Here is a 15,593-nt window from a genome sequence, read left to right as displayed (position 1 = left end):
CATTAGGATTGACCACTGTACAATTCAACTGTGTCCTTATGAGAAAAGGAAGTTTGGGCCACAGAGTTGGATGCCTGTGCACAGAGAGGAGACCACGTGAGGACACAGGGCAAAGGTGACCATCTACAAGCCACAGAGAGACACCTCAGAAGACATTTAGCCTTGATCTTGGACTTCCAGGCTCCAGAACTGTGGGAAAGTACATTTCTGTTGTTTAAGCCCCTAGTTTGTGGTTATTTTCTTATGGCAGCCCTGGCAGACTAACACATCTTCTTTAACATCTTAAAAGGTTTTAAGTATTTTTGATATACCTGAAAAATGTGATGAGAGCTAAGGTTATTCTCTCCTGAACAACATGCACAGCTACACAGATTGTCTGAATCTGGGTCCCTCGCCTGGCCTTAAGGGTCACATCTGTGCTTCCAGACTTCCTGGCTGAGATTTCTTGATTTTCCCACACCACAGTGTCTGAGGCTTCATAATCAGGCCCAATCCCCACCATTTCACTGGAACTCAGTCTATCACTTTTCTTTCTTTTTCTGGAAACAGTTGAGTAAACAGTAGGTACTCTGTAAATGCTTGCTGACAGTCAGAACATGCCTGGGTCTTTGCTTTCCACTTACTTATATTGGTTCACTTCATTTCCTCCTGTTTCTTGAGTCCTAAGTTTTCTCATCAGGATTCTTAAAATGTTTATAAATAAGATGAAATTGATCTGCAAAACACAAGGCAGAAGGTGGGCTGAAGGTGTCTTGCTTTCCCAGATACTTCTCCTGGCCCTGTCCCCTAGTCCTGAGGGTGGAGAAGACACTGCAGACAACACTGGGATGGCCCACCCTGCTGCTCACTCCTACCCCCCAGAATCCTTTCTAGAGGCAAAGGCTGGAGGAAACACTCCCTTGCACCCTAGCCTGCAGGGCTCTAGACTTGCTCAGCCTCTGGGCAGATCATTCATATTCTCAGTGCTTTGGAATCCCCCTGGGGTATTGAAAAAGGCAGGTGGCAGGCTGGGCCTGAGAGTCTGCATTTCTAATAAGCTCCCAGGGAGTGTCAAAGCTAACTTTCTTTCTCTCCATCTTCCTTTCTCCCTCCCTCCCTCCCTTCTTTCCTTCCTGTGTATGGTACTTGGAATTAAACCCAGGCATGCTCTAAATTCAGTTCTGAGAATTTAGGGTACATCCCCAAAGGTTATGGTTCAATAAGTCTGGTGTGGATCCAAGAATTTGCATTTTTAACAAGCTCCCAGCTAGAGCTGCAGTTGCTGGTCTAGAACCACACTTTAAAAACGGCTGTTTCACAGCCTCTGGTCAGTTTGCAGCTCAATCACCACCTCCAGGAAGCTACCCTTGATTGCCACTCATTCCTTATTATTGTATGTTACTTTGCCAGAGCACTTAAAATATCTTAAAAGGGATCTAAGAATGGAGCTCAGTGGCAATGCCATTGCTAAGCATGCTTGAGGCCCTGGGTAGAATAAAAGGCCAAATGCTTGCATCTGTTAAGCCTTCTACCAACTTGACCATAACTTCCTGAAGGGCAGGAATGGAGTTTGGACTTTCTTTCTCTGTGTGTGTGTGTGGGAGGGTGGGGGGGATACTTGGGATTGAACCCAGGGGTGCTCTACCACTGAGCTACATCCTCAACCCTTTTTGATTTTTTATTTTGAGAAAGGGTCTGGCTAAATTGCAGAGGCTGCCTTGGCCTTCAGATTCTCTGGGATTATAGGCATGGGTCCTAGAGTCTCTTCATTTCTTTGGCGCCCTCTCTTCCCACCCTTGTGGCCCATGCTGGGAGGTTATTTGCTCATGTGGAAGCTCCTCTCCTTCCCTCCTCCCCCACCTACTCCAGCCCCATTTTACAGAAGGACAGTGAATCACCCAGCCCCTCACTCTCATTGTCCTCAGGAATTGCCAAGGGCTGGGAAAACACTTGCCACAAAACATAGGATTAGAGGCAACTAGGACTCATAGCCCAGCACTATTCCTTGGGGAACACTGGCATCTAGAGGAATCCCGCCTCCAGGTCCTCTACCCCCATGGGCCAGTCACTGTTTCCATCAGTCCCATTGGGCCCCAGCTCAGGGGAAGACAGCCACTCACCAGGATGGACAGAATCACAGGCCCTCGGATGACCCACCAGATGGAAGCATTGGCATTGATGTCCCAACACCTATGGGACGGAGGGAGGGAGGGACAAGGAGCACTGTCAGGAGGGGGAAGATGGACTAACCATCCAATGCCGTTCCCCAGGCAATAAAAGCCTCAGGACATAAAAGCCTCAGGTTTGTGGCCCAAGCCCTGCAGCTGTGTGCCCAGCACTGTTAGAACCTGCCCCTCTCCTGTAGCTATGAACACTGCTGGGGCACAGGGAGCAGCCACCTATCTCCATGGAATCTGCTGGAACCTAAGAGACCGGGGACCCCAGGATCCCAAAGTAGCTTGTCAGAATTCACTGGGGCTCACAGTGGCACACTCAGCTGTCAAAAGGGGCCAGGCAGAGAGCATTGGTGAGTGAGGTGGCATGGGTGACTGGCTTGGGACCTCAGGATCCCAGGACATCAGGCATGAGGGGAACCTGATCATCCAGAGATGCGCCTAGTCCAAGGCAACTGGAACACGGTTTAATTGGTTGGGTTTTTTGTTTTTGTTTTTTTCCACAAAGGAAATGAGAAGTGCTAATAGAACTTTCCATTTTTTTCTAGAGAGGTGGAAATTTTTTTCCCACAAAGAAAATGAGAAATTCTAATAGAACTTTTCATTTTGTTCTAGAAAGGTGGGAGGTTTTTTTTTTTTTTAAAGCAGGAGGCCACCTACTTCATTGCCCAGGGGGCCTCCAAACCCTGGGCTCAATCAAGCCATGCTGACATGCTGACTCCCTCTCCTGAGTTGCTGAAACTGCAGGTGTGCAACCTGTAATCAGCCAGATTTCTCATTATTTGGGGCAGAGTTTGAACTATAAGACACATACAAGCCTCTTCCACCAGCCCACTTCTTGACCTGGTGGCATCCTACCTACCATGCTGCCTCAAAATCATTTCCCCGTGCTCACCCTCAGGTGGGCCCCCTGGGCTTATTCCACCTGCACTTCACTCCTTTATAGATCAAGACCAGAGCTCTGGTTTGTCCAGGTCACTGCCACACCCTGGAGGTGAGAATGGTGCTACCCTCAGGGCTCTTAAACATGCAGGGGAGGGAGGTGTCCTCCACTGAGCAGCAGCTGCCTGGAGTACAGCAGTCTGGCCCCTGATCTAAGCACAGAGCTGACCCTGCAGGCACAAAGACAGGGCGGCCAGGAGACTGCAGGTATGGCCCATCTGGAAACACACCTGGAGAGTGAGAAGCACAGCTCCAGAGACCTCGCCTGTGGCCTCTCATCTGAAACAGCAGACCTTTCCTAGATAGCTCCAAGGGCTGGACCCCTGGGCAGAATCATGGAGCCTGTGGAGACGGTTGGTGGGTCCCCCCTCCTGAACTGGAATTGATTTGTATTAAAATATTAGTTTGTTAGAAGCTCAACCGTGCTGTTTGAAGAAAGGGACAATGTCAAGTATACCTCTCAGCATCCACAGGAGATGAGTTCCAGGATGCTCCACGGTACCGAAACCCACAGATGCTCAAGTCCCTTCAATAAGATCATATAGTATTTGCATATAATTCTACACATATTTTCCTGTACACTTTAGATGACTTAGAATACCTAATACAATGTAAATAGCTATCCTACTATATTGCTTAGGGAATAATGACAAGGACTAAAAGTCTGTACATCTTCAGTGCAGACAAATTTTTCATTTTTCAATTCAAGTTTGGCTGAATTGGTGGGGGACGGAATTCTGTCTACAAATTCTTGGTAACTCTCCTTCCAACCACTTACCCGATGTCTTCCAGAAAGTGCCTGGTGATAGCCCACGAAGCAACGAAAACAGCTGGAGAACCTGAGGGTTAAAAACAAATTGGGAAGGGGGAAGAGAGGACTCAGACTTCAACAGAGGAACAGGTCGACTCTAGCCCAGGTGCTGAGCCAGTGCCAAGATTTGGTTCCCACAGAAACCCCTTTGCCATCCTGTGTCTCTGTGTAGCCACATGTTTCAAAGGTGCTGGAATGTTCTGGGAGTGGAGGCAGGATTGGATGGATCCTGAAAGCTGCTTGGGGTTAGGAGTATCCTGGGAGCCTAGGCCAGACTCCAGAGGACCTCTGCAGAGGAGAGAGGGGGCTGGACCCCTGGGCAGAATCATGGAGCCTGTGGAGACAGTTGGTGGGTCCCCCCTCCCGAACTGGAATTGATTTTTATTAAAATATTGGTTTGTAAGAAGCTCAATCATCTAACTGGTAAGGTAAACCATCACTGCCATATTTACACAAAAATACACAGACAAGAGAAAATTTTCATGAATTTAAAAGATATAGGGAACATTTCCTGACTTCTGTTTAAAGACAGCAAACTGAGCTTATATATTTATTTCTCTTTTCCCCAAAGCCCCTCCAAAATGACAGCAAAGAGACAGAAATGGGTCCGGGGTTATAGCTCAGTGACAGAATCCTTGCCTAGTGTGTGGGGGCCCTGGCTTCTATCCTCAATGCCACAGAAATAAAAAAGAAAAAAAAAAGTGGCATAATAAGAAGCACAAAGATTAGGAAGGAAGGGTGGAGTGGACAAGAGGTGTCACTACATTTAGGAACAGAGAAAGCTGATTGAGGAATGACAACTGGGTCCCAGCCCCCTCGTCTCACCACACCCAAAACGTAAAAGGATTCTTTCCTGGAGAACAGCCCCAGAAAAAAGGGGCCTAAAATCAACAGTGCTGGGGACCCTTCAGCACAGTGGCCACTTCAGCCCAGTCTCCCAGCCCCTCTCCAGCGCCTCTGGTCAGTTCCAAAGTGACTCAGCCAAAGTCAAGTCACCCACCTCCGATTACATAAAAGACTAGAAACAAAACAACCAGAGAAAAGGAACTCAGAGAAACAGACCATGCCAGGAGCAGAAGGAGCTTGAACAAATGACTCTTGGGAATATCATCAGAGGGACAGGAAAGATGGTGCCTACAAGATACAGACAGGATCCTGCAAACCAGGAGCAATCAGAGGGTAAGACAGAGGGCTTTGAAACTAAACACAGGGTGACCAAGTACAACATTCAAAAGATGGGTTGGGAGATAAAGACTAGGAATCTCCCAGAGAGCAGAGCAAAAAGACAATGGAATGCAAAGTAGGAAATTAGAAAATTAGAGGTTGTTTCCAGGCCATGCACCATCTGACTAAAAGGAGTTTCAGAAAAGAGAAAAAAATGAAGGAAAGAAATGATTCATCAGATAATCCAGGATCATCTTCAAGAAATGAGGACGAGAGTTTGCAGATGAAAGGGCCACCACATGCCAGCAAAATGAATGAAAGGAGACCCGCACTGGAGCACATCCCCCACCCGACATTGCAAAGTACAGAGAGAAAATCCCCTATTTATTTGTTTGTTTGCTTATTTATTTTTTGCAGTGCTGGGGATGGAACCCAGGGCCTTGTGCATGCCAGGTAAGTGCTTCACCACTGAGCTACATCCCAGCCCTTGCATTTTATACATAGGAAGGTAAATAAAAAATCTCAAGAATGGCACGGCACCCCCCATAAAACCAGAGGTCAAAACACAAAGTCTTCGAAACTTGAGAGGAAAATGATTTTTTGACCTGATATTTTATGTCCAGCAAAATGACAAATTAGTTGTGAAAGTAGAATAAAGACATTTTCAGATGTGCGATGCAAAAAATAAAAAATATAAATAAATAAATAAATAAATAAAATGTTTCCTCCAGATCCTGTTTGTCAGACAGATACTGGAGGATGTGCTCCAACACAATGAGGGAGGAAATAAAAGAGAAGGAGACAAGAAATAAAGGAAATAGGATTTGTGACAGAAGGTGAAGAGAATTGTCTGCATGAAGATTAAGACAGCTGAGCAAGTCTAGGAAACCACCAGACCCAGTCAAGCAGGAGGGGAAAAAAGCTCTAGAAAAAACAGTAGCAGATATACTGGGTTAAATAGCGCTGTACCCCCCAATCCAGGTCTAACTAGAACCTTGGAAGGTGCCCGTATTTGGAGTTAGGGTCGTAGTTAATGTAATTAGCTAAGATGAAGTCCTGTTGAATTGGGTGGGCCCCTACTCCAATTCAATTGGCACACTTAGAAGGCCAGAAGACATGCTGGGAGGAAATGTAGAGGAAGAAGACCACAGACAGACAGACAGACAGAAATGGGGGTGATGTGGCTATAAGCCAAGGAATGCCAAGGCCTTCCAGCTACCACCAGGAACAGGAGAGATGCATGGACCAGATTGTCCCTCACAGTCAACCCTGCAAACCCCTTGATTTCAGACTTCTGATCTCCAGGACTGTGAAAGAGTAAATTTATGTTGTGCTGAGCCACCAACTTGGTGGCAATGTGTTAGGCAGCCATAGGAAATTAATACAGCAGGAACAAATGGAAAGAAACATAAAAGTTGTTGGAATTGAAGTGGAATCACCAGGTCAACCCTAACAAAAATAAATAAAGTTGGGAGGTTAGAAATAAAAGGTTCTTGCTCATAATTGCCTGATAGTGTCAAAAAAGACTCTACCAGGACCGCAAGTTTGCACAGCGACTACAAGAAGTAATTCTACAAGGACATTTGCCCAGGGACTGTTCACCTTGGAGGGAGCCACTCTTGTTATTAGTCACCGTGGCCAAAGATTATATCTCATATAATCCTCCCTCTTTTTAAAAAAAAAAAACAAAAAAACAAAAAACGCCTCCTGGTTTCAACTCTTTGAACAAAGTCACAGTTTACTGTGGCACACATATTTCCATTGCCAACGCCATTCCCCAAGAAATGTCATTGTTTTTTATTTCTCTGATTTTCTCAAAATTTAGGTTGACAAAACATATAGGCACTGAGATTTCCTGTTAACATTTGATGATTTGGAAAATAGTACTGGAGGGTTTTTCAGAGAATTCAGGAGAATCAATGAAAGTGATATAATAAAATATTGATAAGCAAATAAAAAAAACTCAACTCCAGGAAAAATAAAATGCTAAATAAATCGGAAGGATAATTGTTGTGTACTGAAAGGGTAAAGTTTCTAAGCTGCAAAGCCTGAGTTAAAATGTAAAGGACCAGGCATTGTAAACCTGCTTCAAACTGCAAAGCATGGGTTAAATTCCCGAGGCAGTTAAGACAATGCCCTACTGGCCATTTAGTTGATTTATGGCCTAAGATCCTGTGCAGTCCAGCACGTACACACCTCAGGGCCTAAACCAATCAGTTTAAATGTAACCCCCTCCTTAAGAATGACCTATCACTCCAGCCAGCCCTGTTCCCGCCAATGTATGTACTAATCAAGTCTAAGAATTGTTGTTTAACTTTCCCACGGTGTATGGTGATTTGTTAAAGGAGACTGTGATGTATGTAAAGTCCCCGCCCTCCCCCAAAAAAGTGTACTTAAGCATTGTTCAACCCCGGCTCTGGGCTCTGGGCTGCTTTCCCTTCTCGAGTGGGCACGGAGCCCCAGCATGCTGGAATCTCAATAAACCCCCCCTGCTTATTGCATAAAGTCAGTCTCTTGGTGGTCTCTTCCTCCGGTGTTAGCTGGGCCCTTACAGTACCACTTGGCTCAGTAGTAAACAATATTTACGTAGATATGATCAAGTAGTAGGCAATATTAATTCACTAAACAATTCTGGGCTTGTGGTGAGACAGATAGTCCTGGCAGGCAGGGTGTGGCCAAGCAGGCTGCTCTCCTCAAGGCAGCTGGGAAACAGAGTGAGAGGAAGGGACTGGAGACAAGAGATAGTCCCCAAGGGCATGCTCCCAAGGACACACTCCTTCCAAGTACCCAGGTCCCACCTCCTACAGTTTGCACCATCTCCTGATAGTTCATTCAGCTATGAACCCATCAGTGGATTAATCCAGTGATGAGCCCTGATGATCCAGCATTTCCTAAAAGCCCTGAACTCTGCCGTACTGGGGACCAAGCCTTCAACCCATGAGGTTGCAGGGTTTGCAGGGGTCATTCCCTTACACCTGGGAACTTGATAGACATGCACAGAACTGGGTCCCACCCTACACCCACTGACTCAGAAACTTTAGGGCCCAGCAAGCCGGGTTGGACATGTGCCACCCCGCAGTGATTCTGAGGCAGAATCATCAGACCTACCACATGTTCAGGTTCATGGACCAAGTGGGAGCTTGGTTCATCTTCTAGAAAAGCTGAGCTATCATTCTTTTTGGGGCATAGCGTGATAGTTCAGACACTTTGAAAAACTAAAACCTTGAATAAGTATTAAAAACTTTAAATGGGTTCACTTCTTTTGACTCAGTAATCCAAATGCTGGGATTTTGTATTATAGAGGGAAAAAAGCTTTGCCCATAGAGTATTCATCACTGTGCTATTTCTAATAGTGAAGCTGGGTGCAGTGGTGCTGGGCTCCCTACTGCTTGGGAGGCTGAGGAGAGGGTCACTGAGCCCATGAGTTCAGGAGCAGCCTGGACAACATAGCGAGACCCTGTCTCAAAAAAAAAAAAAAAAAAAAATATATATATATATATATATACACCCCCCACACACACACACACACACAGTGAATACTTAGAAAAATGTGAAATGTCCAAATAATAGATATTTGGTCAAATGTATTTACAATGGTAATTTAAAATGTGGACGATTTGAAATAATTCAGAACATGCTTGTGTGTTCATGGGAAAGAAGCAAGACTCAAAATTCTTCATAAGAAATGACCACAACAACATGAGAAAAAAAAATTGCTAGTAGAATAAAGGCTGGAAGAAAATTCCAGAAAATGTTTGTATATGGGACTAGGATAAGTTTCCATATTTAAAAAGGATTTTTTTTTCTTCTAATTTTACGGCAGCATGTACTCATTTAATTAACTTATCCCTGGGGAAGCCAGTACAAATTGAGGAGGGGGCCACTATTTTTGCATTTGAAAGTCTCCTCACACATTGAAATAATATTGCTCAACAGTAAGCCATACTTACATAGATATAATAATGTAAATATGATTTAACTGAATATTATGAATACCCACAATGGAAGAATGAGAGTAGTGGATAAAAAATTTTATATCCTTATCTTTCATCATAAGGAGGTAACCAATAATACTTCAAATCAAGAAAGAATAGCAGAGTCTTTAGAAACATGAGAGTAATTATTAGGAGGGACAGCTAAAAGAGCTGAATCCCTTCACCATCTCTTTGGGGCCTCACAGGCAGACAGGCCAGGAGAGAAGGGATCATTGTTTGTTTATGTGCTGTGTAGTCCCCAGCACCCAGCACAGGGTCTGGCATATAATAGATGCTTAATAAATACTTGAGCAAGAAAGAAATGTTCTCATTATTTCATGTAAGCCTCTTAAAAACCCCATGATAGAGATATCATCATAATGCTTCTGTTTTCCCATGCTGGGGATCAAACCCAGTGCCTCATATGCTAGGCAAGCATTCTATCACTGAACTAAGTCCCTAGCATTCACAGTGCAGTTTTGTCCCCTACTATACTACAAATTTACCATGGGCCATGGAATTGGTAAATTTTTTTGGTAACTTCTATCTTGGGGATAATTTTTTTCCATGTTTTTATAATCTCCAAACACAAAGAAGTGCTCAAAGATGTTGAGTAAATTTTGACCCTGATATTATAGAGGAAAAACTCTCCATGTCCACACAGCTAATCCTGGCAGATCTGGACTTCAAAATTCAAAGAGCTGAGCTCCAAATTAGGTGCTTTTTGTCAGAGTTAGCTGCATAAGACAAGTCCCTGGTCCCCAGGCCTCTGGGACTGCTGCCAGAGACAGACATCTGTACAGCCCTACAGCCCCTGCTGGCTGAGGGTCATGCGCTCATCAGGCTGCCAAGGTTTAGAAGCAGTGTACTCTGCCAGCTCAGGTGGCCTCCCTGCTGGTCTGATGGGGAGACCAGGCCCTTGCACATAAGGATTTAGACAAGCAGAAAAGGCACAGGAGGGCATTCCTGGCAGGAACCCTTCTTAATTAAAAGGAACAGGAAGAAACTGAATGAATCTAATGGCTGGGACACATACTGTCTTTGTAGGCCTGGGAATCATCACAGGAACCTGGCTCTCTGACTAGAACCCAGTGGGTAACTAACACATGTCTTTATCAAATGAATGATGGAAGGATGGATAGATGGGTGGGTGGATAGGTAAATGGATGGAAGTTTGTTAATGATAAAGTAAAAATTAAAAGGCTTTGGATGTTAACAAGCCTTGGTTTGGATCCTGGGTCTGCTCTTGTGTATGGTGTGAATTGAGCATAGTATGTTCCATCTCTGAGCTGAGGTCTCTGAGAAGCTTTTGGGGTGTTATGATGATTAAGTGATGCATATATGCCTGACCAGAAATGGAGTTCCTTGACCAGAAAGGCAAGGAGGAAGAGATGTAATGGGGGCCTGCAGGTGGCTATCTTGCTATCATTTCCCCTTTTATAAAATAAATGGTGAACTTCCTTCGGGAAGCCACGTGGTTTGAGCAGTTTATGCCAATCAGCATATTCCAGTCCTTCAGCCTCTATGATTGGGTCAAGGATGTGCATGTGATTGAAGAGGTCCAATCCAAGTGAATCTTAGAATATTTGTTGGGACTGCTGGGACATAGTCTTTCTTTCTCATTGGAGCTGGGTTATAAAAAGCCTGTAGCCCAAAAGCTATAGGCAATTACTCTGGGAGTTGCAGGTGAAGGATAAATCTGATGTTCTAAGAGACAGAAAGAATCACTGTTAAACTGCTAGATTCATCCTGGTCTAAAGTTGGCGATCCCCAGCCTTTTTAGTTGCATAAGCCAATTAATTTCTTTTATGTTTAAAGTCTACCTGAGCCAGACTTGACACTAGCAGTCAAAATCATCGTGATTCAGAAAGGAAGCAAGAAAGATGACATATAAATGGAAGATGAGGCCACAAGTATTGGGTGGAACCACATTGTAAAAGGACTCAGATGCCAGAAATTGGTGCCCAATTTTAGCTATTATTTCCCACTCAACAGATAAACTAGAAAGAGCCAAACATCAAGCAACTTGCAGAAGATTACAGAAATTAGTTTAATGTGGAGCTGGATCAAGAAAAGAAATCCTTTCTACTTAGGGCCCTTTCCTGAGTGCTGCACAGACACCACACTGTGGAGAAACATACCCCATCCAAGGGCTATGAAACCCTGCAGGCACTTCCTTTCCGAGAAGAAGGAGATGACGAGGAGTGTGTGGAGGTAGAGGCCTTCCACCAGCAACCAGGCGTAGTTGGCCATGATGCAGTACTGGAAGAAGATCATAACCAGCTTACAGCCCACCTGGACAGAGAAAGGCAGGTGAGTCCAGGTCAGGTGGCCATGGCTTCCCTCTGGTGATCAACCCAAAAGGAAAAAGCTCCGGGTTATAGGAAGCAGGAGCCAGGCCACAGTGAGCCTCAAGTTTCGGAGCCAACTCCTGTGGCCTTCCTGTCAGAAGACCAAGCCCACAGCATTCTCTAGAGAGTAGAAGTCCACAGGCCCACATGGGTTTTGTCAAGATGGTCAATGAGCCATCCATAGGGAAGCAGTAACTGGGTTCAAATTCTGGAACTGGCTGCCAGACTTTATAAGGAAGAGTCGGGAAAACTGCCCCAAATTGCTCAACCCCTCTCATTTTTCTGATGAGGAAACTAGTTTAGAGAGGGAAGGAACTTCTGAGCCAAGGGTAACAAAACTCATTCCAAGCTCACTTTTCATGGAAATAATGAAGAAGGGGTGTGCCAACCACTGTTAGGAGGCATCATTGATGATGATTAAAATGGCCCTGACTTGTTCATTATACCTGGACTAGAAAATTCCAAATCCTGGCAGGGATGCCATAGTGTAGGGTTCTCCTGATGGAGTGACTTCTTTAACATTAAGAGGCAGCCCGAGACCTAGCGTAATCCCAGCATCTTGGGAGGCTGAGGCAGAAAGATCATGAGTTCAAAGCCAACCTCAGCAAAAGCAAGACTCTGTCTCTTAAAAAAACACAAAATAGGACTGGGGATGTGGCTCAGTGGTGGAGTACCCCTGAGTTCAACCCCGTTACCCACACAGCCCCCCCCCAAAAAAGGCAGGCATAGCTGTACCCTAGGGGGCCCAGCCATGTTACCCTGTGGGTATCACAATAGGTGACGTCATCTGAGGAGAAGAGCACAGCGTCTTTGATGAAGTTGGACAGGGCACGCAGGATGAAGGACACGAAGAGGTGCACGTGGATGTAGTTGCGGGTGCAGTGGAGCCTCCTGGAGGGACAGATTGCAAGGCTATAGGGGCCAAAGCCAGGAGGGGCTGGAACTCAGCCAGGCCCTTCCTGACCCCAGCTCCTTCCAGTTCTCACCCGTCTCTGTGAACAGAACTGAATGAGAACCTGGGACCCCCAGGTGTCCAGTGTATTGTCTCATAACTGCAGTTTTTTTTTTTTTTTTTTAAGCGAAGGTTGTAGGGGCAATGTACTTTCTGCCCTGACCTATCATTTTCTCCATCTCCCAGAATTGCTTCCTCTGCTGTAGGAACCAAAAATGTGGTTACTTATTCCCCTTCAGCTACAAAACTCAGTATTTCTCAAAGACAGCCCATTCTAGCTCTTGCGGAAGAAGACTCCGCCCTCCTCACGTTTGAGTCAGATTCGACCAATCAGCGCTCCATCCCTGACTGTACTGATTGGTTCGGAGGTTGAACACGTGATCCAAGCTGAGCCTATGAGAACTCCCTTCCCAGGACTTTTGCTAGAACTGATGGGGAAGACGTTCACTTTGCCCTTGGCTTTACTGAGCTGGTAGCACTTGCCTCCTCTAGTGGTTATCTTTATCATTTCTGAAGAAAGGCTGCCAGAGAATGAGGAAAGTCCAGAGCAGAGAAATGGAGGAAGACTTAGTTTTGCTGATGTCTCTGAGCATCTGCCTTAACATCCAGCCATGCCTAAAGCATGTGCCCCTGAACTTGTCAATTATGTGGGTCAGGTCACCTTTGTTTTCTTCAGTTGTTTTGAGGCAGATTTCTGTTTGTTGCAACCAGGAGTCAAACTAGACACCTATAAAGTGTCTCTTATAGCATTGGGAGAATATTAGAAATAACATTTGTTAAAAAAAAAAAAAAATCTGGCCACATTATCAGTAATGCTTAGCAAGTGTTGAATGAGTAAAGGAATGCAGTGGTCACAGGAACTTTATGTTTTGCCACAGGTGAGCTTTATATGGAGAGGCGACAAGCCAGCCCACCCACACCTTCCTCTTTCTGACCTGAGCAAGTAAGACCCAAAGTTGGCTGGAAGATGGAAAACCGGCAGCATGTTCTTACCGGAAAGCACAGAGGATGCTGAGAGCTACAAGGAGCATCACCAGGGAGGAGCTGTAGCCCACGGTGTACATGACCTTCAGCTTCAGCAGGTAGGCATGCTGCAGAGAGAGCCACGTATCAGCCAACCACCCACCTGCTGGCCCTTATGTGCCCCAGTGCCTCTTCTTCAGGCAGCTTGAGCCCAACTGTCCTGAGTGCTATTCCATTTGTGCCCCAAGGATGTCACATCACAAACTGGTAAGATCATAACAGCTTGACTTTAGAAAAATTTGGAGTATCCTCTAATGCCTATTCAAACTTGTACACTGTGTACAGAGCCCTTACCAACACTCTGAACTCAAGTCTTCTCTTGAATATGTAAGAATAAGGTGCTCACTGCCTTTTCAGGAAGTCATCTGGAGCATAACAGTATAAAATGTTAGATTTTTTTTCTTATATGAAGCTAAAATTGGCTTTAATATTGCAGCTGTGAGTGCTTTTTCTTCCTTTGGAGCCATTTAAATTAAATTCACCTTGAACATTAGATGTATTATATAGAAGAGTTAGGAAGATACAAAGAAGTCTGTCATTTTCCAACAAAGCAGTTCTGCACATCTGTCCTTCACTTATCTTCTCGACATTTATTCTGTGTTCTTAATCTCCTTCCACAATTCCTCATTATTTAGATCAATGAGTATGCTCTAGTTTGTCAATCTCCTTAGATAAGATACCCAGAACTACGTAGCTTGAAAGCTCCAGATATCTTCTCCAACAAGGAAGAAGCAGAATGGGACCACCACCTCCCTGATCCGCACACTGTGCTCCTCTTAATGCAGTCAATCGGGCATTTACTTGTTCAGTAGCCACTTCACACTGTTGGCTCATCTTTGATACCAATGTCCATAGACTGAAATGTGGGGCAAAAAGTTAAAATTTGACATAGAGAAATTGAAGACCTGCACTTAAGTTCTGAAAAATAAATTGTACAATGGTTTTTAAAAGAATCAAGTAAATGGAATTTAAAATGATAATTTTTTAGCAATCAAATTAACAAATACTTAAAAGCAATAACATTCTATTCAGATGAAAGTATAGTGGGAGTAAAACCTGCTTCCATCTCCCTGAAAGGTGATGTTAAGATTTCTATCAAGAGCCTTTGAAACATACATTTCCTTTGATCTTCCTTCTACTCCAAGAATTAATTCTATGAAAATACAGGTACTGTTCATATCTGCCAGTTTTGCATTCACAGATTCTACCAACCACGACTGAATTTTTTTTTTAAATTGCTTCTATACTAAGTAGTAGTACAAATATTTTCTCTTGTTATTATTCCTTGTTATTATAATGTAGCATAACAACTACTTACACAGCATTTACACTGCATTAGGAATTACGTATAATTTAGAGATGATTTAAGTGTACTGGAGAGGGCTGGAACTCAATGGTAAAAGTGCTTGCCTAGCATGTGCAAGGCCCCGGGTTTGATTCCCAGCAACACACACACACACACACACACACACAGGTTTAAAGTATATGGAAGGGTGTTCTTGGGTTTATGTACAAATACTACACTATTTTATATATAAGGACTTGAGCATACTGGGATATAGGTGTCTCTGGGGGTCCAGGACCCAATTTTCTGAGAATACTGCAAGATAATATAGTCAGAAAAAACAAAAGCTTATTTATATATAAAAATATTTCTTTCAGAACTATTGATTGATGGAAAAGAAACATACAACAACAGAAGAATAGTTAACTCAATTATTTTAAACTAAAATGACTTGAATATTATACCACTGTTAAAATGCTGGTTTCCAAAGTTTTCAAAGAAGTTTGGACATGTCGATGTATTGTGACAGGAAAAGGCAGATACATATTTTACATGGGCAGTATGATCCTAGCTATAAACGTAAAAAATGTTAGGCTGAATTATATGAAATTTTCTTTTTATGTAGATCAAAATAATTGGATATTAGCTATTCCATAGGGTTCAATCTCATGTATGTCTAGAAACAAGATTTTAAGGAGATATGTTGGATGTTAATAAGTGGTTAACTTTGAATCTTAGGTTTGGGAATAGAGCTATTTTATTTTGTATTTTATCTGTATTTAAAATTTTTCTATACTGGGTCAATGCTATTTATAGCCAAAATAAAAGGTAATTCATTTTTAAATTAATTTGTTTATTTGGTACTGGGAATTAAACCTCACCACTGAGCCACATCCCCAGTCCTTTTTATTTTTTTTTTTTTTTTATTTATTTTTTTT

The 15,593-nt window shown here is 43.8% G+C and overlaps 1 protein-coding gene across 1 annotated transcript in view; it reads right to left on the bottom strand.

Annotated features, from left to right (window-relative positions):
- The window catches only part of Sctr (secretin receptor), a 64,856-nt gene that overhangs the window by 7,098 nt on the left and 42,165 nt on the right, over nucleotides 1-15,593 (bottom strand). Inside the window, exons 5-10 of the mRNA XM_015501699.2 lie at nucleotides 13,341-13,438; nucleotides 12,154-12,286; nucleotides 11,186-11,339; nucleotides 3,874-3,934; nucleotides 2,100-2,169; nucleotides 624-715 (exon numbers count right to left, since the gene is read on the bottom strand). Coding sequence (XP_015357185.1) covers nucleotides 624-715; nucleotides 2,100-2,169; nucleotides 3,874-3,934; nucleotides 11,186-11,339; nucleotides 12,154-12,286; nucleotides 13,341-13,438 — 608 coding nt within the window. The remainder of the gene's footprint in view (nucleotides 1-623; nucleotides 716-2,099; nucleotides 2,170-3,873; nucleotides 3,935-11,185; nucleotides 11,340-12,153; nucleotides 12,287-13,340; nucleotides 13,439-15,593) is intronic.

Source organism: Marmota marmota, unplaced genomic scaffold (assembly GCF_001458135.2).
Source record: "Marmota marmota marmota unplaced genomic scaffold, marMar, whole genome shotgun sequence".
Taxonomy (NCBI): domain Eukaryota; kingdom Metazoa; phylum Chordata; class Mammalia; order Rodentia; family Sciuridae; genus Marmota; species Marmota marmota.
Note: the sequence above shows the minus strand (reverse complement) of the source record. Positions and strands in the feature narration are given on the sequence as shown.